The following is a 24423-nucleotide window of genomic DNA, read 5'->3' as shown; positions in this document are numbered from 1 at the left end:
TTTGGTTGCAGAGTCATTTCATCTCCAAAAAGCTGCGCTGCAAGTCCAGGACAAACTCCCTTTGCTTTCACAACTGGGCCTGGGGCACGTCCCAGTGAGGAAGGGTCTCTTCCTCCTCCTCAGGGCCAGCACGGCCTGGAACCAGCCCAGCCCCAGCCAGTATAACCTTGAGCTTCCTTTCCTTTTCTGTAAAGACATGAATCAGGCCTTCAAGATGACTCCACTACCTCTGCTGGCCAAGGAACTAAAGCCAGAGTGGTTTGGGCTTTTTTAAAGCAATGAGGATTCCTGCACTGTGGGACACAGAAACAAGCAGAGTTTTAGAGGGGTTTCAGGTTTTTTAAAGCTATGAGGATTCCTGCACTGAGGCACACAGAAACAAGCAGAGTTTTAGAGGGGTTTCAGGTTTTTTAAAGCTATGAGGATTCCTGCACTGAGGCACACAGAAACAAGCAGAGTTTTTAGCTTGGAATGAGCTGAGAGCCTTTTCCTTCATTCTCCTGCTTGTGGGAGACGGAGCAGGTGGTGTTGGGGGGGTCTCAGACACCTTGGTACTGCAGAACCAGCCCATGGACAGGAGTTTTGAGCCCTCTGAAGTCGATGGAGAACCCATCTCAGCAAAGGTACATAAACCCAGGTTAACTCACAGGTTTGGAACTGAGCCAGGGGAGAGCTGGAGACCCCCAGGCTTTGTTGTTCCCTCCAGCTCTTCCACGGATTTGGATTTTTCAGGGGCACAGTTGGATTTTTCCAGGGCAGCAGGAGGATGTGGGAACGCTGCTGCCGCGGCGGTACCGCGCGCGTGAGGGTGGGTGAGGATGATGAGGGTGAGTGAGAGAAGTGGCTAAAGCTGTGCTTGAGCTTCCCACAACAGCAGCTCCCTCCAGGTCCTGTCAGTTTTTTTTTGTCCTGACAGGCCTGTGGTGCTGCACGATGCTGCCTTGCTGTGTTCACATTTACAAGCTTCCAAAAAAACCAATAAAACCAGTGTGTTCTGACCCGTGTTTGTCCTGGGGATCAGGGCTGGCAGGCAGGACAAACCCAAGTGTTTCTGGCACAGCAAGTGAAGTTTAAAGCCCCCCAGAGTCCTGGGCTGGACTGAAATGGGTGCAGCTGGGGGCGATGAGCAGCTCTGCTGGCAGCGTGTGACAGCAGGGTCCCAAAGCAGGGGACAGGGCAGGGGATCAGGGAGGGAAGGAGCTAACTCTGAACTGCACTCCCAGGGCAGCCAGGGAAGGCTCTGCAGGGCTCAGCCACGATGCAGAGTCCTGGCAGGAAGGGATTCCAAAGGTAATGGGAATTATGGGAACGTGCAGAGTCTGCAGGCTCTGCCACAAGGAGAGGCTGAGCAACACTAGAGCAGTGAGGGTACAAACCTTTATTTCAAACAGGAGCCCAGAAAACGGGGAAGCAAAAGGCTTTCCCACTCGTTTTCTCCCATGGCTCCAGGTCTCCGTGGCTGAGCCCTGGATGGGACTGAGGGCTCACCACGAAGCCCAAGCTGGAAGACAAGAATGAGGCCCAGTGAGAGGCAGCGTGGGAATCCCTTGGGTTTCCTTGGCCATCTCTGAAGTGCAGGGGTCTCCGAGCGCCCGTGAACTGCTGGTGGGAGCCACCCAGCTCCCCACACCTGGAAGAGAAGGAGGGATGGGAATCACCTCCTGCCCCGGCCTGACCCTGCTCCAGGTCCCTCTGAACACCCCAAATGTGCACAGCCTGAGCAGGGGCACAGGTGGCAGGGGAGCCTTAAAGCTCTGGGACGTTCCCCTGGAAGCAGCTGCTTCACACTGACCTTGGGACACCCCCTGGCACTGCCCAGAGCCCCCCCAAGCAGGGGGTCCCCTCGTCCTTACCCACTGTGTCACTGCACCAGTCTGTAGGTGATGTACCTGCCCGCCGTCTCGCTGGGCCGGATGATCTTCACTACCTGCAGGGCAGACACAGAGCTCAGGAGGAGGAAGAGGAGGAGGACACATTCTCTGCTCCAAGAGCTCCAAAACGGCCTCAAGGATCATCCCCTCCCTGCCCTGCCCCAGGAGCTGCTGCCCCAGCCTGCCCCTCTCACCTGGCCACGCTTTATCCCGAAGTAGCGGGCCACGGGGTCCCCGGCCTGGATCCTGGGCAGCTGGTTCTCCCTCAGTTTGCTGTGCTGGGGGTCAAGGAGGAGCTCCAGACACACCATGGGCTGCTCGTGGAACAGGAACCAACCGTGGCAGGAGGAGGGGTTCCAGCCCAAATCCCATCTCCCCCCGAGCAGGATGGAGGGACACCCAAAGGGACACTCAAAGGGACACCCAACCCAAAGGGACAGCCAAAGGGACACTCAAAGGGACACCCAAAGGGACACCCAAAGGGACACCCAAAGGATACTATCGGGCCAGCAGCTCTGTCACCTCCTCCTTTGTCATGACCACGTGCTCTGGCACCAGCTGCAAACACGAGAGAGGCTGAGATGAGGCAGCAGCTGGAGGCAAGGTGTTCGGGAGGGGAACAGGACAACTGTGTCCCTCAGCCCAGCCAGGGAGCAGGAGGAGGGCTCTGGGAGCAGCAGCCAGCACGAGGGAGGGACCGTCCTGCCCCTGCTCACCTCGTGCTCCGTGATGTTGATGAGGAGCTCCTGCTGCAGGAACTGCTCCAGGATGTATTTGGGAGCCATGTCAACCAGGGACTGCAAGGAAAAGCTCATCAGAGGTGGCTGGGGCAGCCCTGGCAGGGCTCAGAGGTGCCGAGGTGAGCACCTGGGCTCACACAGACACAGGCTGGGAACGAGCTCATGGATCTCCTGGAACAGGGAAACATCTCTTTTCCCCCTCCCCCACCTCCTGACTGCTCGTGGGCCCTCAGTTGTGCCACTGCCACCAGGACCAGCTGCTCCGGGTGTACATTCAGCACCCAAGAGCAGCTCTGTGCTGCACTTTAGCACATTTGGGTGCTAAAAAAGAGCCTGTGCTAAGGTACAGCAGGCTCCAGCAAAAGCTTTCCTCTGCAGGGAAATTCAGGGCTTTTATTTACAAGGAAAACCTCCACAGCTCCTGAGAGGGACACGGCCCTGTCCCCACAGACCTGCTTGGCCGAGGGGGTCATTCCCTGCTGCACCACGATCAGTGCCCGGGTGATGTTCTCCTCCTGCATGCGCTGGCAGTACATCTTGATCGTCTTGATGCCCACCTTGGGCTCCTCTGAGGAAAGAGCCAGACCGGGGTCACCCCCCGCACTCCGAACTGCCCTCCCCGGGGGCTCAGCCAGACCCGGGGCAACCCAAAATCCGCCGTGGGGGCACCGGCGGACCCCGGCTCACCGAGAGCCCCCGAACCGCCCCCGCGGGCCGGCGCCGCTCACCGGGGAAGAACACGAACATCTGGTCGGTGGGATCGTCGTTGTGAGCCACCAGCACGGTCAGGTCGGTGCGACGGGGTCGTCCCTCGCTGGGCTTGTCCCCGAACTGCGCCTTGAACTCCTCCAGCGTCTGGTCCAGCTCGTCCTGGGTCACCAGGTACCCGCGGTCGTGGCACAGCTGCGGGAGCAGCACCGGGCTCAGGAACCGGCCTCCACCTCCCTCCTGCGGCCCCGCCGGCACTCCCCCCACAGCGGGCCCGGCCCTCCCGGCCCTCCGGAGCCCCGGACCTGCATGATGGTCTTGCGGATCTTCCACAGCCGGTACGTCTCCTCCTCGTCGTCCATCTTTGCCGCTCAGGCCCCCGCGGGCTGCCCGCGCTGCCGCCTGCCCCGCGCGCGCACACAGGCAGCGCCGCAGCGCACACCGGGGGGGGGGGGGGGGGCCTCAGCCGCGGCGCCTCCTGGGAGATGTGGTCCGCCGCCGGCTACCCCCCCCCGCCGCTGGCCGCGCAGGGAACGGGCATCTCTGTGCTGCTGTCGGGGCGCGTCTCTGGGTGGCTGCGGCTCCGTTCGGAACCCGCGGCCGCTCGGGAGGGAATGGCCGCCAGGGGGCCGCGGCGCGCATCACCTGTCTCCAACCCCGCCCTTTGGTCTGCCCTTACCCCCCGCCCTCGTGCTCTCTCCCGATAAACACCCCTGCGGCCACCCCGCCCACCCTGCCCTCCTATTGGTCAGCTTTCCATCCATCATCCCGCCGGGGCCGCCTCTCTGCGCGCTGATTGGCTGCTCGGGCCGAGGGGGCGGGGTTTGCGCGGGATGGGCTGGGGCGCGGCGCGGGGCGCGCTGCGGTGCGCTCGGGCGGCGCTGCCGGGGCTGGGGCTGATCGCGGCGCGGAGCATGGTGAGCGCGGGGCGGCCCCGGCAGCGGCCCCGGCAGCGGCCCCGGCCCCGCTCCCGCACCGCCCCGGCACCGCGGGCTCGGCGGCTGGGCCCGCGGCCGGGCCCGGGTCTCTCCCGCGGGGCGCTCGGGGCGGGCGGCGGGGGCTCGGGCCTGGCCGGGGCGCGGGGAGGCTCCGCGGGGCCCCTGAGGGAGCGGCGGTGGCGGGGCCGGCCCCGCGGAGCTCCGCAGCGATGCGCTCCTCGCCCCGCAGTGTGCCCACGCGGACGACTGGCGCTCGGCCAAGGCCATCTACGACTTCGTCGCCCTCGACATCGATGGCAACGACGTGTCCCTGGAGAAGTATCGGTAGGACGGAGGGGCCGTGCCGGAACGCGGCGCCGGGCGAGGTTGAGCCACAGCGGCTCTTGCGTAACCCTCACGCCTCGGCCGGGCGGGTGAGGGGCCTGTGCCCTGCGGGGAAGGGCAGCTCATCCCCCCCCCTCTGCAGGGGCGATGTCTGTATCATCACCAACGTGGCCTCCAAGTGAGGGAAAACGGCGGTAAACTACACTCAGCTTGTCGATTTGCACGCCCGATACGCTGAGAGGGGTTTACGCATCCTGGGCTTTCCCTGCAACCAGTTTGGGAAGCAGGTACGTGGGGTGGGGGTTCCCCGGGAGCGTTGGGGTGGCCTGGGGACCCTCACGGTCCTGGCGTGGCCCCTCAGGAGCCCGGGACCAACGCTCAGATCAAGGCATTCGCTGAGGGCTACGGGGTGAAGTTTGACATGTACAGCAAGATCGATGTCAACGGGGATGACGCTCACCCCCTCTGGAAGTGGATGAAGGAGCAGCCCAAAGGGAGAGGCACGATGGGCAAGTGAGTGTGGGAGGGAGAGCCCTGGGCACCCACAGCCCCGCAGCCTGCAGGGAGGGCTTGGCTCAGGGCTGGCTGGGGGCGAGGAAGGGCTTTTCTGCCCAAAACTCACTCCTGTTTTTTCTCTCCTAGTGCGATAAAATGGAACTTCACCAAGGTAGGACACTGTAATAGTTTTGGTTGCCTCCTCTGGGGATCCGAGGAGGGAGCCTCACACTGGGCTCTGCTCTGTGCTGTTGTCCCAGGTGTCAGGGCAGGAGCAGCCCAAGGGGTTCCTGTGTCCAGAGACCCTTGGGAGGCCCTGCCCAGAGCACAGCTGAGGGGGGAAGTGAATCTGTGAGGGCTACAGCTGCCACACCCCCACCAGCTCGCTGGGAGCCCTGGACTCACTCACCAGGGCTTGCTTCATTCCCACAGTTCCTCATTAACCGGGAAGGTCAAGTGGTCAAGAGGTACAGCCCCATGGAAGATCCCTATGTAAGTGCTGCTGCCGGGGAGGAGGGCAAGGCCGGGGATGTTCTCGGGGTACAACGCTCCCCTCTGCCCCACAGGTGATCGAGAAGGACCTGCCTGCCTACCTGTAGCTCCGCTCCGCTGTCCCCCCGCCCGTCCCGAGCCTGCTGCCCACGGAGCCTCCTCCAGCCCCATGATGGGCTGCCTCCAATCCAGCTGCTGGTGGGGCAGCCCTGACCCACGGCGTGCACCTGCTGGACAGAGGCTCCGGGGGCCGCGGCCGCTGCGGGCAGGAGCAGCCGGAGCCCCCTCACAGCAACGAGTTCCCCCGCAATAAAGGCGTTAGGAATGAGCTGCTGCGTTGGCTGTGGGATGGGGCAGGGATGGGGCCGGGGCTGCTGCGCCGCTCCGCTGACAGCCTGGAGTTTGCTGGCAAGCCAAGACCTTACACAACTCCTAAGCCAAGCAGGGATAATCCTCAGTGTTGAGGAGGAAGTGCAAATCCGGCGTGATGCCTGCTCCCGAGGGGCTCCCTGGGCAAAGGCAGAGCTGGGGAAGGTTTGTCCCCTCTGGGCTCCCTCCTGTCCCCTCTGGGCTCCCTCTTGTCCCTTCTGGGATCCCTCGTGTCTCCAGGAATCCTGGCAGGGCAGCAGAGGGGATGGGTCCAGCAGTGGTGCAAGCCCTGGCCAGGAGAAATTCCTGCAAAACAGAACTCGGGCATGTTGGGACACGGATAAACATCCCCTGCAGCCAGGGATGTGTCTGACCACAGCCAGCAGGATCATCCTCCTCCTCCTCCTCCTCGGGGCAGCGTCCCGGTGCTTGTGAAGCCACAGCCGTGCCCAGCCAAGCCCACGAGGGCTGGTGTCCCGTGCTGGGCAGGGACAGCTCAGGTTCTGCCGTGCAGGAATGCTGCTGCACCTTTTCCCAGGGCTTGGAAGTGCTGGCTGTCCCTGTCACATCCACAGCCCCCTCGGGGAGTCTGTCCCCAGGAAAATCCCAGCGTCTCCCAAGTCTGACCCCCCTGCAGAGCCTCCAGCCCAGCACATCAGGGGTGCTGGGAGGATCCTGCTCACATTTAGGGATCACTCTCTGGGGGTCACCCATCCCTCCTTCCATGATAACAGGACCAGCAGTGCCTGGATGAGACATCCCAGAGCTGTGGCAGCTGCTGCTGGGGGAACACGCTGGAACAGAGGCTCCTTTATCTGTGTTTTTCCAGCCAAGCCAGGAGAGAGCTGCCTCATCCGAGGCCGGTGCCCAGGCTGGATCCAGCCAGGATCCTCCTCTGCATGAGCAGTAGCTTCTCTCAGGGAGAGGGGGAGGCTTGGGACAACAGCCCTCAAGGTGACCGATTTGGTGACACGGGAGATACAAAGTCCAGCTGCCAGCAGGATGCTGGCCCAGGGATTCCTGATCCAAGTCCCAGCTGGGCTGCTGGGGCAAGCTGGACAGACTGACAGATACAGACAGAGCTGGGAGTTACAGAAATCTCACGTGTGGCTTCTGTTCCATTTTTACTGAGCAGAATGAAAAAATTATCCTTCTGAGGCAAGTAGAAAATTCAGGAATTATTAGTCCAAGGCACATACTCTAAAAAATCTCTTTACATATGTACAACTTAATTATAAATATACATAGAAACAAGGGCAAACAACAAGCAGATTAAAAAGTGCCAACACAAAGGTGTCAGGGAAGAAAACAGGGACTCATTAAAAATACAATCAGTAGGACAACTGCAGAATAATTTAGTTAAAAGGTAACATTACATATTATTAACCCTGACAAAACATGGGATTGGGGCAGGAAAGGGATTCCTTGAAGGTGATCTCTGTCTTTGCAGAGACCAGGGAAGGAAGATTGCATATATTTTAAAGTTAAGGTCAAAGCCACCAGGTAAGGCTCCGGTGACAGCAGAGGGTGCCCAGCAGGGAATTCCCCCTCGCTATTCCTGAGTTTAAACCTCTTTGAGCTGGGTTTTCCCGGCGTCCTGGCGTCCTTTTCCCTCATCGTTGGGAATTCGGCCCCAAGCGAGCAGTGCTTTAAATAGGGGAGGGTGTGGAGGGGGGAAGCCTGGCTCTGCCTGGCCCGGGGAAGGCTGCTGGGGTCGAGAGAAGCAGAGCTGGGGGAGAGCAGGAGCCCCTGGGGCAGCAGCAGGGCTTTGGAGGGCACAGGTGGCTCCCCCATCTTTGGTGATCACTTTGAGGTAAGGAGGTGAAATGTGGCCCCGACTGCCTGGCCTGGTGCTCAGAGGCAGGTGCCAGCTGGGGAGGGGGGGAAGGACAGGCCCCCCAGACGAAATTCAGGGACCAGAGTAGCCTCCAACTGGCCACTGGTGTGTGACACCAGGGCAGGTCTGTGACCTCGGGGTGTCGGGGGTCAGCTCCTGCCACAGCCAGAGCACAACTCTTGGACACGGACCCAGAGCAATTCCCAGCACCAAACATGGCACTGGGCCAGCCCCTGAGCCCTGGGGGGACATGGGGGTGACACCAGCAGGCCCTGTGGAGCTCCAGCCCCCTCAAAACTGCCCTGTTAGGGCACAGAGCACCCCCTTCCCCAAGGGCTCTCTGAGGAGGGGCCAGGTCAGCCAGGGATGGTCCCAGGTTCTTGCCTGAAATCATCCCGGTGCCGCTTTTAGGAAAGAATTCGATGCCCTCTGTCCTGGGGTGGAGGCAGCAGGGGGTGGGGCAGTGCTCTGCAAAGCAGCCTTTGTTCTTTGGTATCCGAGGGGGAGGCTGCAGCAGGAGCAGCCAAACTGCAAATCCCGGGCGGTGACAGTGACACTGCACACCCTGAACAGTGACACTGACACTGCACACCCTGGGCAATGACAATAACACTGCATCTTTTGGGCAGTGACAGTGACACTGCACACCCTGAGCAGTGACAACAACACTGCACGTCCTGGGCAGTGACAATAACACTGCATGTTTCAGGCAGTGACACTGACACCGCACACCCTGAACAGTGACTCTGCACATCCTGGCCGGTGCAAAGACACCACACACCTCAGCAGTGACAATGACACTGCACAACCCGGCTGGGCTGCCCTGGACCGGGGTCCGTGGCCCAGCCAAGGACAGTGGCAGGACCAGCGAGATGTCCAGGTGAAGGGACAACACGTGACAGCAGGAAACTGGCCAAAGCACGTCTGGTCACGGCGACCTGGCGAGGTTAAAGTGCAGGACAAGGGGACACGTGTCCCTTCTGCTCTGGAGAATCCTGCTGATCCTGGCCTGGCTGAACTCTGACAGACTCAGCTCTGGCCGTGGGGGTGCAGCCAGCTCTGGCCGCTCCCTGCAGCTCAAGGTCCCTTCCCGGGAAGGGCAGCACAGGCAGATTTGGATCTCTCCCTGCACCTGCCAGAGGACACCTGAGCTCAGCATCTCCCAGCTCCTCTGGGACAACATTCCCTTCCCCTTCAGCCCAGCCTGCCAGCACAGCCCCAGGGGCTGCAGCAGCGCTGGGGCAGCCCAAGCTGGGGGCTGAACTCCCACTCATCCCTAAGTGACCAGCATGTGGCCAGCAGGTCATTCCAGAGCCTGGCCGTGACCCTCCCGGGCTGGAGGGCTGGGGAAGGCTCGGACACTCAGTAGTCTGCAGGGGGTGGGCACAGGAGGGGTCTCCCCTCAATCCCACTTGGGTGCTGACCTGTGAGCAGGACTCAACCCAGCAGAGCCCCTCGGCCCAGCAGGACCCGCTCAGCTCCCCCTGGGCACGTTCCATACAAACCTGCACAGGCCTGACTAGATATTGGATATAAATAAAATCCGCTCTGAGGAACTCCAGGCTTTTTCTTCCCTCAAAACCAGAGCAGAGTCAGTCCAAACCAGTGGAAAAGTCAGGGCTCCTCAGCTCTCACCTCTGCACCAGAGAACACAGATCCACAGCAGCATTCCCCCTGGCACTCAGAAGTCTGGGAAAGGCCCATTGTACTGGATCACGCTCTGGCGCTCCGGGGGGAGCACGCTCTCCTGGGAGGGCCCGTGGTACGTCCTCAGCATGTCCTCAATGATCTCTCTAAAATTGATATTCCCGTCTTGCTGGAGAAAATCCTCCTGTGGCTGCTGCAGGGGGGCTGGGGGAGGCAGGGCGGGGGGCTCGTGCAGCGAGGGGCCGGGGGCTGTGCTGCCCTCCAGGCCAGGAGCGTAGCCAAAGGACAATCTCTGCTGCTGCTGGGGCTGCAGGGGGGGCTCCGAGGAGAAGCAGAGCGCTCTGTTCTCCCGGTTCAACACCAACTCAGGAATGCTGTTGCTGGGAGGGCTGTAGGTCAAGTCCAGGATCTCGTCCTGGCACAGGGAGGGCAGGGGCAGCCCGGGGCCTGGCAGGATGTGCAGTGGCAGGGAGAAGGGTGAGCTCTGCTCCTGGGCCTGGAGCAGCCGGCTCTGCTTCCGCTTCACGTCCTCGTCCATCTGCTTCAGCTCCTCCCGCACCCTGAGGACGCAGCTCTCGGGGATCTTTATCCCTGGGGGAGGAACAGACATCAGCCTCCTGTGGCAGGACCTTTCACCCCCAACACAGCAAAACCTTATCTCCCCATGACATGTGGTTAAGTCACACCAGAACTGTCACGTGATTAATCATCTTAGCTGAAAACCTCCTTAGCCAGCAGTAAGCATTCTGTCTTAGTGGGAGAAAGGAGAATTAGGGACTGCAGAACACAAGCATTTTTACAACTATGAAAGACCACTATGATTTTCATGAAAGCAGAAATCTCTAATACACTCCCTGAGTATGTGCAGAGTTCTCGACAACCAAGACATGGGCATCAAGTTACTCCCCCTGGGGACTGAGAGAAATCAAGGACATTCTCTGCACACCGCTATCACTTGTTGCTCAGTGACATTGACTCCTCATTCATACTATTTCTTTGCCAGCTGTAACATAGGTACCTTTATCTGCTAGTGGTGTTTCTGTTGTTTATCCTGTGTAGCAAGTGAATCTGTTTATGTCTGTTTTCCTTGGCCTGTTCAAATAAATAATTCAGGGCCTGATCGGTCATTATTAAGAACTTGCAAGTGAGAGTGAGTTTTGGGGTGCTGTCTACTGCCAGAAACCAGTCAAAGGCAGGGATCTGTCTAAGCTCTCTCCTCTCCATTCGTAACATCCCCACAGCACTCTGGGAAGGGATGGGGACTGTGGGGACAGAGGGAAAAGGCAGCAGCACTGAGAGGAGGATGATGGTCCTGGCTCCCACCCTCTGCCCCAACACATCCAACTCCCCTCCTGGAAGGAAGGAGCGGGTGCTTCCACCCCATGTGCTGGAACACGCCCCTTTTAAAGAAGGAAATCTTGATGCTGGCTAGCTGGACCCCTTCCCCCTGCTCCCCTTCCAGCACTTCACACACCAACTTGTTTCTTCTTCTCCTTGGTCTTGAGGCGCACGATCTGCAGGTAGCTGCTGCTGGTGATGTCTGCTATGACGCCGGCGATCCTGCTCCACACGCGCAGCAGGGCCCCGCACAGCATGTAATAGTGCCTCAGGCGCATGCCCTGGAAGCATTCCTTGCCCTCCTTGATCTGTTTGCAGTTCTTGTTCCTTCGAGGAGCATGGGAGAAAAGCACTGGAATTAGCACAGGTTCCTGGAGCCGAGCAGGTTTCACTTCCCCACAGCCTCCCCCAGTGCTCCCAGGGTGCAGGGTCCCGCCTAGGGAGGGAGGACAGTGGCTTAATGGCTTGAAGCTGAAAGTGAGGAGATGAAGGTTGGATATTGGGAAGGAATTCCTCCCTGTGAAGGTGGTGAGGGCCTGGCACAGGCTGCCCAGAGAAGGTGTGGCTGCCCCAGTCCCGGAGGAGTTCAAGGCATCCATCCAGGCTGGATGAAGCAACCTGGTGGAAGGTCTTGGAACTGGATGGGCTTCACTTAAGGTCCCTTTGAACCCAAACCATCCTGAGATTCTGTGGCAGGCTGGGGCTGCAGCTGCCTTACCACACGGCGTGGTTACAGTTCTTCAAGGAGAAGTGGTAGCTGCTCTCCCAGTGCTCCTTGGCTTCCTCGGGCAGCACCTGCAGCAGAACACTCAGCATCAGGAATTTTCCACCGTCCAGGATGAAGAGATGTGAAACTCAGGGCTACCTAGTGCTACCACCATCCCTGCCCATCCACAACAGAGCCACGAGGAGCTGGGACAGGGTTACAATGAATGCCCCTCCAACCTCCCCCAGCCCCAACACTGGAGGCTGCAGGTTCCACCTACCCGTCGGTATCTCTTCTGCAGACTGTCCAGGCTCTCAAGCTGGCTTTGTTTCCCAATGTTTGGCTTGTAGAGGATGAAGTTCTTCCCACGGAACTGCTCTGCCAGCAGACAGGTGTATTTGCTGCCTCGCACCTGTGGGGTACAGCTGATGGTCACAGGCACAGCCTCCCTCCCCAGATTTCTCTGAACGAACCCATTCCTGCCAGGATGGAGGTCCTTGGAGGCATTTCCCAGCCCTCAGGAAGAGTGACCTTGTACCACCACGGCAGATTTCCTGCTGGCATCACCCCTGAGCTGAGGTGCCACCCTGGCAGAGCCCAGGGACATACCTTGTAGGAGAGGTAGAACCCATCATAGGTTCCTGTCAGTTTGAGCGACTTCTCATAGGCCTCCTCCCATTTTAAGCCTCTGTCAACGCTGATCTGAACAGGGACACACAGAGGGATTTGTAACTCCAGGGGCAGGACAAGTGCCTCGGTGTCTGCCTCACAAATCTCCCCTCAGCACAGCCTAGGGGACCAGGCACAGACAGGTGCCCACCTTGTAGAACACAACCTGCCCGTCCTGCGGGTGCCCCGGGGTCAGGAAAACCTCCTTGCTCTCCTCGTAGATCTCATCCACTCCTGGGGCTAAATCTGTGGAAGGAGAAAAGGCTGTTGTAAAGAACATCCTCCCAAAAACACCTCCTTGGCTCTCAGGATCTGTGCTGGGTGGGGACACTGCACAGGGAGGAACTGGAACCCCAGGGGTGCAGGAGGCAGAGCTGTGACCACCCCTCCTTCTCCATACCAAGGATGCCCATGTCGTATTTGCCCTCCTTCTTGTCCTTCTCAATCAGGTAGTCAAAGGTGTCAGAAAAATACTGGAAGAGCATGTTCTGCTTGTCCACCTCCAGGCCCAGGATGCGGTTCAGGAATTTGGTGATGGAGCAGTCTGCAAGAGCACAGCGGGTCAGGTGATGTGGTGCAGCTGGACATGGAACCCACCATCCCTCTCCCAGAGAGCCCCCCAGGTCCCTCCTGACAGCAGCCCAGTCCAAGGCTGCTCCTGTGAGGAAGCTGGGGGGTCACGGCATCTGCAGGGCCATGGGATCTGCCCCCACAAGGCAAACATCTTGCCCAGGTGCCCAGCAAACTCCACGAGCTCAGGTGAGCCATGACACTCCCATCTCTTCCATCTGCCCCCTGCCTTGGGCAGGAGCAGTTCCACACCTACCCTTCTCCATGGAGACAGTGCCATACTTCATCTGGCTGCAGCAGATGCCCACGGAGATGAGCCCTTGCTTCATTTCTGGAACGGCAGATGACATCTTTTGTATTTTGGGGTTAAGCCTCCCACCAGCATTCCTGCAGGACTGCTTCCCCTTCAGGAACTCAGCCCCTCCCCGTGCCTGGCAGGGTGACATCATAAGCCAGCAGCACTTTCCCCTCTGTTTTCTCCCTCTGACCTCCTGCTCGGTTCTTCCAGCATCCCAAAGCTGAGACCAAGCCATGCAGCAGAAACCCTGGAGCTGGTCATGTTCTTACCACGGAAAAAGGTGTCCTCCCCTCTCCCGTAGCTCCTGGGCACAGGAACCCTGCTCTCTGCGTGGTTGAGGATGGTGGTCAGGACCTTGTCCAGGGCTTTGGCCCCGTACTGCGGGAGGAGACCAGAGTCACACGGGAGGGACAGGCACGGGCAGCTGAGCTGGGAATGAGGGTGTCACACACTGCTGAGGGGGACACTGGTGAGGGGACACACACTGCTGAGGGGGACACTGCTGAGAGTGTCACACACTGCTGAGGGTGACACTGCTGAGAGTGTCACTGCTGACAGGGACACACACTGCTGAGGGGACACATGCTGCTGAGGGGACACTGCTGAGGGGACACACGCTGCTGAGAGTGACACTGCTGAGAGTGTCACACACTGCTGAGGGTGACACTGCTGAGAGTGTCACTGCTGACGGGGACACACACTGCTGAGGGTGTCACACACTGCTGAGGGGACACACACTGCTGAGAGTGTCACACACTGCTGAGGGTGACACTGCTGAGAGTGTCACTGCTGACAGGGACACACACTGCTGAGGGTGACACTGCTGAGAGTGTCACACACTGCTGAGGGTGACACTGCTGAGAGTGTCACTGCTGACGGGGACACACACTGCTGAGGGTGTCACACACTGCTGAGGGGACACACACTGCTGAGAGTGTCACACACTGCTGAGGGTGACACTGCTGAGAGTGTCACTGCTGACAGGGACACACACTGCTGAGGGGACACATGCTGCTGAGGGGGACACTGCTGAGGGGACACACACTGCTGAGGGTGACACTGCTGAGCGTGTCACTGCTGAGGGGGACACACACTGCTGAGGGGGACACTGCTGAGAGTGTCACACACTGCTGAGGGTGACACTGCTGAGAGTGTCACTGCTGAGGGGGACACACACTGCTGAGAGTGTCACTGCTGACGGGGACACACACTGCTGAGGGTGTCATACACTGCTGAGGGGAAACTGCTGAGAGTGTCACACACTGCTGAGGGTGACACTGCTGAAGGGGACACACACTGCTGAGGGTGACACTGCTGAGAGTGTCACTGCTGAGGTGTCACACACTGCTGAGGGGACACACGCTGCTGAGGGTGTCATACACTGCTGAGGGTGACATTGCTTAGAGTGTCACACACTGCTGAGGGTGACACTGCTGAGGGTGTCACACACTACAGAGAACACTGTCGCCCCAGGAAGGCCACAGACAAGACAAGGGGGAAGCTGTGTCAGCGCCTCCCATGTCCCCAGGGGAATGGAGCACAGGCCCTTCCCTGGGGACAGAGGACTGGGTGCCCTTCCCAGCTCCTGGTGGGAAGAGTCCTCAGTGTGACCATGACTCCGAGCTCACAGGAGCTGGGAGCCAGGAGCTGGGAGCCAGGAGCTGGGCCCTGCCTGCAGACACTAGCAATGATCCTCCTGGCTCTGGCTCCCTCTCCCAGCTCTTCCAACATCCTCCCAGCCACGCTGCCCCAGCCCAGCCCTATCACCTTGTTCTCGAAGTTGTACTTGCTGAGGTCCCGGGACTCGGTGGCCCGTCGGTCCCCGTGAGTTAAGGCACCCTGGGGAAGGCAGATGGAGCAAAAGGTTCTTATTGTGAGCTGTTGCAAAACACCAGGGAAGGATGGCCAAAGGCAGGTCTGCAAATGTGCCATGGGGAGGCAGTGTTCCTCCAAAATACTGAGACTTTACCAAAGGATTCGGGATTTATCAGAAGTGAAGAAAGTGAAAAAGAGGCAAACTAATTATTCCATTAATTATTTCGTAAGCTTTTTGGGAATAATATGGGTGTATACTCCAGTAACAGTGGGAAAATTGCTTGCTCCCCTGAAATTCCTCCCAATGCCTCAGTTACATATTCTCCTCACTTCCTTTCCCAAATCCCAGGATGCTAAAGCCTTCTGCATTCCGTGCCTGCAGAGCCTCATGACACAATCCCCCCATTACAGTGGCCATGCTGGCGGGAGCTCTGCCCCAGAATCTCCTCAGAGGGAATCAGAGCCGTGTTGGGATCACAGCTGATCTCTGCTGGGGGCACTCACCAGGCTCTCCAGGCGTTTTGCCACGATGGATGCAAACCTCCTCTCCCCTGCCAGCTCTGAGATGAGGAACACGTACTCGGGAGCAGAGACCTGGTTGGATCGGTGCGTTCGGCCTAGGGGACATGGGAACAGGGATGGAACAGGAGGTTGGGATGGCCTGTCTGGAATGGGAATGCAACCAGAAAAGCCACATAATGCCCATCTTTCCCACCCTGGGGAGTCCATCCTCTGCCCCAGAGCTCAGGGCTATAAACCCAGCTCTGGCAGCATCAGTGACTTGTGCCTCTGTTCTCCTCCCGACAGAGACGTCTCCTAAATCCACCTTGGGTTGCCACCACGCCCGACCCTCCCAGGGCCCATCCCACAGCCTGGCCCACCCTCAGGGGAGGTGACAGTGCCCAGGGACACCCAGCCCTCACCGAACTGCTGGATGGCCCGGTCGGCGCTCCAGGGCAGCTCCAGGGTCATGTGCACCCGCCGCTTTTGGTTCTTCACCCGTCTGTCTGCTTGGAGGGAGATCCCTGAGCTGGAGGCCTCTGAGATTATCGCTACGAGCTACAGAGAGATGAGTGAGAACAGAGTTAAACACACGTTAAACAGCTTCAAGAAACAGCCCCAGGTACTAGAGCAGCTCCAGCCCTCGAAGGGACCTGGGAGGCTTTGTCTCCCTCCAGCAGGTGAAAGGCACAGAGAGCTGCTGGCCTGAGGCTGGCAGGGCACAGGGAGGCACAGGCACCCTCCCCGCCCTCCCCCTATCAACACGCTCAGTCCTGGGCAGGTTTTCCTGCGCAGAGCTCGACCCCAGCTCACCTTTTCCCCCTGCATGAAACGCTCCTTCTCCTTCAGGTTGACGTGGTCTATGGAGAGCCCTTGCTCGGCGCGGGACTCGAACACGACGGAGCCGTCGGGCCTGCGAACCACCCGGCCCTTCCGGCCCGTCATCTGCACACACGAGAGGGGCTGCTGCAGGCTGGGCAGCCACACGGCCCAGCAAGGCCACCCAGGCAATTCCCAACAGCTTTTTCCTCTCACAGCGGGAGGAAACCCTCTGCCAGCAAGAGCTTTCTTTTTTTTTAAATTTTTCCCTGTATGTGTCACCATGATATTTTATGAAAATCCCTCTGCCAGGGTTTTTTTCTCCTGAGAAGCTGAGAAGCCTCAGAGGAAAAGAAAAACAATAATTATCTGCTGCTGTGGAATGCAATAGGTGCATCTTTGAGTAGTCCATGTGAGTTGTTTCTACTTGATGACCAATCATTGGTCCAGTTGTGTCGAGGCTCTGAGCAGTCACGAGCTTTTGTTATCATTCCTTCCTATTCCTTTCCAGCCTTCTGATGTATCCTTTATCTCTATTCTTTTAGTATAGTTTTGGTATAACACTTTAATTATATATATAAAATAAATTATATATTATATATAATATTATATATAATATATAATAAATATACTATAATATACTATACTATAATATACTATACTATAATATACTATACTATACTATAATATACTATACTATAATATAATATAATATAATATAATATAATATAATATAATATAATATAATATAATATAATATAATATAATATAATATAATATAATATATCAGCCTTCTGAAACATGGAGTCAAGATTCTTGTCTCTTCCCTTGTCCTGGGACCCAAAAAATCCCACATATATGGGCAGAAGTTGCCCAGAGCAGCTGTGGCTGCCCTATCCCTGGAAAAGTCCAAGCTGGATGGAGCTTGGAGCAACCTGGGATAGTGAAAGGTGTCCCTGCCCCGGGCAGAGGGGTGGAATGAGATGATCTTGAAGGTCCCTCCCCACCCAAACCACTCCATGATTCTCTGGTTCTTCACCGGCCCCTCTCCCTGTCACCCAGTGCCACCAAAATGCACTGACAGTGCCAAGTACCTCGGCCACGTTCTCTGGGCCCCCAAAATAATCGATCAGTTCATCCAAGGTGTTGAGAGGTAGCTCTTTGCCCAGTGCTTTCACTTTTGCTAGGAGGTCCTGTTTCATCTTTTCGACCTTCTCTCTCAGGCCGTGCAGCTCTTTCTGGGAAGGCAGCATGTGGAAACCACCTACAATGGGAAAGGCAGAATTTTTAGAGTTCCCTGGTAACTACACATCAGAGAGGGAGAAAAAGTTGTCCCAGAGGGTGTCTGGGGCCACTGTTGCTGGACAAAGGCACTATGAGCTGCAAGAAATGCTGCGCACAGAGTGAATTCCCTCTGGGCTTCCCCCTTCTGCTGGAAGGAGCCCACAGGGCAGATCCCTCCCGCTCGCTGATCACAGTCCGTGACGTGCATCCACCCCACAAGCCCACGAGTGACCCCCGGGATAAAATCCAGCCAGGATGACAAAGCTGTCCCAAGCCTGAAGGGCTCTCTGCAGGACACAGTGCTCGCCTCCCCAGCTGTCCTTGTGTCACTGCCCTGCTCACCCCTGTCCTCGCTGAAGGTGTGATCCACGAAGATGACATCGTCAGTCTCCAGCAGGGACTCGGGGGAGGAGCTGAGGTCGCTGTCCAGCCCCACGTCGGAGTCGGTGCTGCTGTCATCGCTGATCTTGATGACAACGGCTTGGTCACACGGGCCCCGCATTGCCTTGGGGCAGCGGCCCCTCGGGCGCCCTGCAGCAGAGACAGAGCGGTGTCACAGCCCCAGCCCCAGCAGGACACAGGGACAGCGCAGAGAGGGACAGATCAGAGAGAGCAGGAATCCCAAAAGAGCTGAGCCTGCCCCAAAAGACAGTCTGACCTCAGAAAGACACAGCCTCTGGGGTGGGGGTGGTACTTAGGGAGGGAGGAAGAGCAGGAAAGACAAAGGAAGAGAGAGAAAGGAAGAACAAGGCACTCCTGAGCAGGGCTGGAGTTGGCTGCACACGTCAGGGTGGGCACACGGCTGGCTCTAAGCAGTGCCAGCTCCTCAGGGAAGGAATCCCAGGGGATTGCCTCCAGAGGAGTGTGCAGCAGACAGGAAAGTATTGGTGGAGGCTGCTCCACAACCTGCCAGTGCTGCTGCCCCCTCTTCCCCCTGTTCCACATCCCACTGGAGGAGAAATCCCAAAACTCTTTTTACCTGCAGCCACAACAAATAACTCAGCAGGGAAATTATTTTTTTCCCTCAGGACACCTTCTATGCCCTAAGTAAGGGCTTGTGGAGGACCCCCCTGGCTGCAGGAGGGGTTCAGACGCCAGCCAGGCCTTGTGCCATCTGCCCCCAGCGTGGCTCGAGGGGAAGGCTCAGGACAAGGGCAGTGAAGCAGAGGGAGGACAAGGGGGGAAGACCCAGAGCTGCTGTCCTCTGGATGAGGGAGCACTGGGAGATGTGCAGGAGGGCAAATCCAAACCAAGGAGAGCAGCAAAAAGCATGAAGTGGGGAGAAGGGCAAAAGGCAGAGAAGCTGAGTGGCTGGGGGGCAGCAGCAGGGCAGGAGGCAGGGGCTGGGCTGGGAGTGAGGGAGATCTTACGTTTTCTTTTAATGCCAGTTCCTTTTTCTCTCTTTCTTTTGTTTGAAGGAAAGTGCTTCTGAATTAGTGATAGAAAGACGCCTCTGAAAGTAAGATGCAAAATTTATTCCAGCTGCCAGCAACACGTGCTGGTTATCACATACCAGTGTGTGTTTGGGATAGCCCCACATTCCATGGAGGAGAGGTCAATCCACCCCATCCATGGTCCCCAGCTTGGGCTCAGCCAGCCCTTGGTACAAGGTGGCTCTTGGACCTGCAGGTCCTTTATATAACAACCAAGAAGGAGTTTTAAATGGGAAGCACTACATTGGGAAACTGTTACACCAAAAATACAGTAAGGCCCAGTGTCCCAGCCCCTCTCCATGCCCTGAGAGCACAGAGCACTGTCAGGCCATCCAACAAATATGCTCCACCAAAGTCCTCCAACTCCCTGGCTGTGGGCCTGCTTCGCACAAAACCAAGGGACAGAACATGGATCTGTAGTGGCTCCAAGTGAATGGGAGAAAAAAAAGAAAGAAAAGGTGAAAATCAAAGGTTTCTGTGGGCTGTTCTGCAAATCAAAGACCAAATGCTGAAATGCTGACTGTGTGGATGAACCCCCAGGGCAATGGGGTGGTGCTGATTGAGCTCTGCTTGAAAAAAAAACAAAACAAAAACAACAAAAAAACCCCAAACCAAACGTAGCAAGCACCAGGTGAGAGGATGGACATGACAACTCCCCTGGGTGAGAAAAGGGAGACTTAGGATCTGGGGAAGGAGCTCCAGGACCCTTGGCATGAGGGGCTGAAGGGGACAGTGACCACACGGCTCCCCAGAGGGACAGAGCTCTGTGACTGCAGTTATGTGACACCAGGGATGACCCCTTGTCCTGTGTGCTGGGGTGACCCGATGACCACTCACTCTGGAGCCTCCCAGCTGTGACTTCCACCCATTTCCTGCACTCGCCCTCCCCATCTCCCTGAAAACAGCCCCAGGCTGGAATCCACTCACAGGACCATGTTTATTTTTAACCCCATTTCTCAGCATCTTTAAACTGCTCCTTCCCAGCACACTCCCCTCCAGAAATCCCCTGAAGTGCTGGAAGGCCAGGACACACATTTGGAGGCTGAGCAGATGCCAGGAGACACTTGGTGATCTGGCCAGGGCTGTGGAACACAGAGCTGCTGCTCCTGGGAGTGGGCAGCAGTTCCCATAGAGTGGGACCCCTGACAGACCCCTCCTCCAGCACCACTCAGCCAGGGACCACACTGTCCCCAGACTGGAGTTCTGTGACGTGGAAACCAATCCAAGGGGCCAAATCACCCAAGGAGCTGCCAGACCTGCCCTGTGCACTGTCACCAAACCGAATTTGGTTTTCAGAAATGGGCTGGAGGCAGAGGAGTGACACAGATCAACCCAAACCCCTGCCAACAAGGGAGGAAAGCTCAGCCTAACCCGGCCTCACGCTGCCTTGGGCATGTCTCACTGCTCCCACCTGCAGCAGAAGTCACTTGGAAGAAAACAGCTCTGCAGAACAGCAGAAACCCAAACCAATGCCAGATTTTTGTCCCCTGTCATGCAGGAACAGCTGCATTCAGGGACGGGCTGGGGCTTTGGAAGCTGCAGGAAGGAGGAGGAGCAGGAGCCTTACTCTCTGTTAAACGGGTAGCACGAGTCCTGCTGCTGGCTCACTCCTGGCATAGGCAGCTCTCCTGTTAGCTGGGAACAATGGCCACACAGCCAGGACACTGCTCCTGCTTTGTACACGAGCTAAAAGCCAACACTGGTGGATCTAAACTCCTCAGACCACTCCTCCCACCCCCTGCTCCACTGGCACCACCTCACAGCATCATCCCAGAGACTGCCATCACAGTGAATTCTCATTTCTTCTGTGTCAACAGCCTCATTTTTCAGAGCCAGATCCACACACATGACCTCTGAGCTACAATTCTGGCTCTCTTTCTCACAATTCTTTAATGTGTGTAGAGAGTAGGATCAGGCTCTTCCTGTAAGTCCATGGGAGACTTCAAAATCCAGGATGTAGCTCACACAGTCCCACTGAGGATACAGTGCCTCAAAGACCCACCTGAGTGTCCCCTCTGTGTACAGGGGGAGGTGACATCAAACTGCATTTGAAGACCTGCCAGTGCTCTGTGCCCCAGGGCAGAGCTTTCCTCCCACCCCCTTGGCCTCCCACACACCCCACAAAGGAAAGCAGGGATTTTTAACTCACTCTGCAGCAGACACAAAGCAGTTGAGGTGCCCATCGTTCTCGTCCAAGACCTCCCTGGTGCGAGCCTCCCCCGTGGACTGCAGGCCAATGACAATGCACTGTGGGGACACAAGTGATGGGGGACACAAGGGGTGGCACAGTGAGGTGCCAGGGCAGCTGCACTGCCACAGGCTCAAGGCATTTCCCAGGCCCAGGAATCTCCCCTTGGTCCCTGCTCCAGGTAGGTCCATGCTGGGCCCATAGCAAGGCTCCCGAGGAAGAACCATCTCTAAAATCTTTCAGCATCAACACCCCCCTGTGCTGACCCCACACAGGGGGACTCTGAGCTCACAACCTCACTGACTGTGCTAGGAAGTTTCTGCCTAAAATCTCTAAAGTGCATCCAGACAGAAGAAAGGACAGAGCATACTTGAGGTGAAGGGTTTGGTACCTCTTCTAGAACTGTAGAATTACAGATTGGTTTGGGTAGGAAGGACCTTCAAGTTCATCTCATTCCAACCCTCTGCCAGGGACAGGGACAACATCACTAGACCAGGTTGCTCCAAGCCCTATCCAACTCGGCCTTGAACATCACCCAGAGTCCCTTCCCAGCCCAGCCTGCCCACACAAACAGCAGGCAACACCTCAGGAGACGAGACCATCTTCACCCAGAATCCCTTCCCAACCCGGCCTGCCCACACAAACAGCAGGCAACACCTCAGGAGATGAGACCATCTTCACCCAGAGTCCCTTCTCAGCCCGGCTTGCCCGCACAAACATCAGGCAACACCTCAGCAGACGAGACCATCTTCACCCAGAATCCCTTCCCAGCCCGGCCTGCCCACACAAACAGCAAGCAACACCTCAGGAGATGAGACCATCTCAACTCCCCTGCATCATTCACTGGGAATATTCTCAGAAACCCAGCCAGTGCCCTTCACTCTGGAGAGAAATTCAGCCTTAAAGAGGTTTGGACTGGCTGCCAAGCCGAGCAATAATTAACTCCCTTTGGTTGCAGGCTACACAAAAGCCCAGGTGAGGCTGGTGGGCGCTGCTCCCATACCTTGTCCCTGGCCAGCTCCTCCTGGGCCAGCTCCACGAGGCGCCGCACCTTGGCAGCGATGCAGAGGTACTTGAAGAAGCGCTGGTGAGCCGACCAGAACTGACCCCACAGCGACTTCCGAGACTCCAGCCCGATGCAGTCAGCTGCCTGCTGGAACACCATCAAGGCCTCTGCCCACTGCAGGTAACACCAAGAAGAATGAGTTAATGTAATTCCCACTGTCATTCCTGCCACGCGGGAGGTGATCAGAACAGTCTGAAGGTTGATAATCTGATTTAGAATCACTGTGCATTGGGCTGAAGGAACACTGGGCATTCTCTCCATCAGCACGATGCAGCTCTGGTTTGCAAATGTGGAACTTCCAAATAGAAGCAAAAAAGTCTTTTATTACATCAGCTGAGCATTGTGCACCTCTTTTCCTTCCTACATTTGAGGTCATGGCCACATTTAGGGGCCTCACACCCTCCCACATCCTGTGCCCAAAGCATGGTCAGACCCCAGCCTCCCACTCCAAGGGGCCCAGCTCACCAGCTTGGCTGCCTTGTCGTAGACAGCCTTGTACTGCTCGTCCAGAGGGATCTCCTCAATCCTGAAGGTCACCCCAGTGAAGCTGAGCTGCCGAGCAATGTACATCCCACTGACCTTCATGTCCATGGCCACGATCTCCATCGCGCCGACTCCCCTGGGAGAGGACAACAGTTGTGGGACCCACCTCGGAGCCCCAGCTCTGAACCCCAGCTGTGGGTCCAGCTTTGGAACCCAGTGCATATTCTCAGTTCAGTCGAAGAAAGAACAGAGAGAATTTCTCCCAGGCCGAGCCTGGGAAACTTAGAGAAAGGAATTCAAACAATTATTATCTCTCTTTCTGTAACCATTGTTTATAGATAGGATTCTCCAGAGTGTGCTATTCATAGCTCACCAATAGTGTGAGAGGTTTTTACTTTGAGACCAATCAAGTCCCACCTTAGTGAGTCACATTATAAAAGACCCCCTGCCTTTATTAAATGGCCTGAATCACCTTCTGAAGACTGGAGTCTTTCATTCCATCCCTGACTCAACAGCGTCAGAACCCCAGTTGTGAATTCCAACTGTGGAACCCCAGTTTTGAAACCCAGCTCTGAACCCCAGCTTTGGAACCCCAGGTTTGGAACCTCAGCTCTCAGCCCCAGCTGTGGAACCCCAGTTTTGAACCTCAGCTCTGAACCCCAGGTTTGGAACCCCAGTTTTGAACCTCAGCTCTGAACCCCAGTTGTCAACCCCAGCTCTGAGCCCAGCTGTGGGACCTTCCCTCTGCTCCGGGGCAGCCCAGGGCAGGTTCCTCTCCAGAAGCAGCCCCAGCCCAGCTCATGCTGCCCACCCCATCCCTGGGCACTGCAGCCCGTGCCACACAAGGCCCCTGTGTGCACGGGGCTGGGCAGCACTCACCTCTTCTCAATCGCGTGCAGGAACTCATCGAAGGCTCGGAATGGGGTTCCCTCCCCCCAGATCCCCAGGCGGCTCATGTAAATCATGTTTTTTGGCTCTGAGGCACCTGTTGGGACAGAAGTCAACGTCAGCAAACCCAAAGCACTTGGGAATAGTTGTGACTCAAGTGAAGAGACTTCTGAAGAGGTTGTCATTTGCCATTGTGCCTCTGGAGACCTTTCTGAACATTGCCCTCCCTACATTCCGTGGGTAAACAGCACAAAGCAGCTGGAACAGCTGGCCAGGAACAAGTTAAACTGGAGAGAAATTAATCTGACCCACCAAAAAGTCGCAAGTAACATCAGTGATCTGAGATCTCAGCATGCTGAGCTCCTCTCTAGCCCTGCAGCACCACTGGCTTCTCCTTACAGGATCTCACACACACTCACACCTCAGGGTGTCCCTTCAGGTCAGAGGGGACCTCTGCCACTCTCACACCCACACTGTGGGCAGAGCAGCTCACCTGTGGCACTGGCATAGACAACCCTTGCTCGAGGCAGCTTGTTCTGCAGGTCCAGCACTGCTTTGCCCATTTTGGTGGAGCTGGCGTTTTTGGCTTTGTGGCATTCATCAAACACAATCTGGAGGGGAGTGTCAGTTAAGGAAAAAGGATCTATTTTCATCCAGAGGATGGGAGCAGACAGAAAATAGAGCCTTGTCTCCTCCAAGCAACTGAACAACCTGTCCCAGATCAACAGGACTGACTCATGGCCCACACATGGAATCTGCTGGGTTTGCCCAGCCCTGTGCTCTTCAGATCCAAAGTCATCCACCCCTCCCTCCCCCTTCACCTCCAAGGTGTGTCTTGTAATACGGAGGGAGAGGAATGCTGAAAAGGTTAATCCCAGCTGCTTCTTCCCCTCCTCCTCTTTACTGCATCCTGGAGGAGGAGCAGGAGGAGGAGGAGATGTGAG

The 24423-nt window shown here is 57.1% G+C and overlaps 3 protein-coding genes across 5 annotated transcripts in view; 1 reads left to right on the top strand and 2 right to left on the bottom strand.

Moving 5' to 3' along the window:
- Nucleotides 1-1362: 1362 nt before the first annotated feature.
- Nucleotides 1363-3785, bottom strand: POLR2E (RNA polymerase II, I and III subunit E). Its single transcript, XM_038164116.1, has 8 exons — nucleotides 3625-3785; nucleotides 3340-3514; nucleotides 3064-3179; nucleotides 2588-2668; nucleotides 2371-2429; nucleotides 2066-2144; nucleotides 1854-1927; nucleotides 1363-1630 (listed from the first exon to the last, which is right to left on the bottom strand). The coding sequence occupies exons 1-7, from the start codon at nucleotides 3679-3681 to the stop codon at nucleotides 1862-1864; spliced, it is 633 nt and encodes a 210-aa protein (XP_038020044.1). The 5' UTR covers nucleotides 3682-3785; the 3' UTR covers nucleotides 1363-1630; nucleotides 1854-1861.
- A 316-nt stretch (nucleotides 3786-4101) lies between these two features.
- Nucleotides 4102-5896, top strand: GPX4 (glutathione peroxidase 4). Its single transcript, XM_038163849.1, has 7 exons — nucleotides 4102-4236; nucleotides 4487-4581; nucleotides 4724-4868; nucleotides 4943-5094; nucleotides 5224-5248; nucleotides 5509-5568; nucleotides 5643-5896. The coding sequence occupies exons 1-7, from the start codon at nucleotides 4153-4155 to the stop codon at nucleotides 5673-5675; spliced, it is 594 nt and encodes a 197-aa protein (XP_038019777.1). The 5' UTR covers nucleotides 4102-4152; the 3' UTR covers nucleotides 5676-5896.
- Nucleotides 5897-7042: 1146 nt separating this feature from the next.
- The window catches only part of SBNO2 (strawberry notch homolog 2), a 50360-nt gene continuing 32979 nt past the window's right edge, over nucleotides 7043-24423 (bottom strand). For all 3 annotated transcript variants that reach the window (XM_038163846.1, XM_038163847.1, XM_038163848.1), the window contains 21 exons: nucleotides 23973-24090; nucleotides 23471-23576; nucleotides 22574-22727; nucleotides 22046-22222; nucleotides 21004-21101; nucleotides 18792-18874; nucleotides 17764-17952; nucleotides 17232-17401; nucleotides 16132-16263; nucleotides 15741-15876; nucleotides 15322-15434; nucleotides 14770-14841; nucleotides 13272-13380; nucleotides 12961-13035; nucleotides 12535-12678; nucleotides 12286-12380; nucleotides 12075-12167; nucleotides 11746-11877; nucleotides 11478-11554; nucleotides 10896-11086; nucleotides 7043-10012 (listed from right to left, as the gene is read on the bottom strand). In XM_038163846.1, coding sequence (XP_038019774.1) covers nucleotides 9456-10012; nucleotides 10896-11086; nucleotides 11478-11554; nucleotides 11746-11877; nucleotides 12075-12167; nucleotides 12286-12380; nucleotides 12535-12678; nucleotides 12961-13035; nucleotides 13272-13380; nucleotides 14770-14841; nucleotides 15322-15434; nucleotides 15741-15876; nucleotides 16132-16263; nucleotides 17232-17401; nucleotides 17764-17952; nucleotides 18792-18874; nucleotides 21004-21101; nucleotides 22046-22222; nucleotides 22574-22727; nucleotides 23471-23576; nucleotides 23973-24090 — 3021 coding nt within the window. In that variant the 3' untranslated portion in view covers nucleotides 7043-9455. The remainder of the gene's footprint in view (nucleotides 10013-10895; nucleotides 11087-11477; nucleotides 11555-11745; nucleotides 11878-12074; nucleotides 12168-12285; nucleotides 12381-12534; nucleotides 12679-12960; nucleotides 13036-13271; nucleotides 13381-14769; nucleotides 14842-15321; nucleotides 15435-15740; nucleotides 15877-16131; nucleotides 16264-17231; nucleotides 17402-17763; nucleotides 17953-18791; nucleotides 18875-21003; nucleotides 21102-22045; nucleotides 22223-22573; nucleotides 22728-23470; nucleotides 23577-23972; nucleotides 24091-24423) is intronic.

Source organism: Motacilla alba, chromosome 28 (genome assembly GCF_015832195.1).
Source record: "Motacilla alba alba isolate MOTALB_02 chromosome 28, Motacilla_alba_V1.0_pri, whole genome shotgun sequence".
Classification (NCBI taxonomy): Eukaryota; Metazoa; Chordata; class Aves; order Passeriformes; family Motacillidae; genus Motacilla; species Motacilla alba.
The sequence above is the reverse complement of the archived record's forward strand: the minus strand, read 5'-3'. Positions and strand labels throughout refer to the sequence as shown.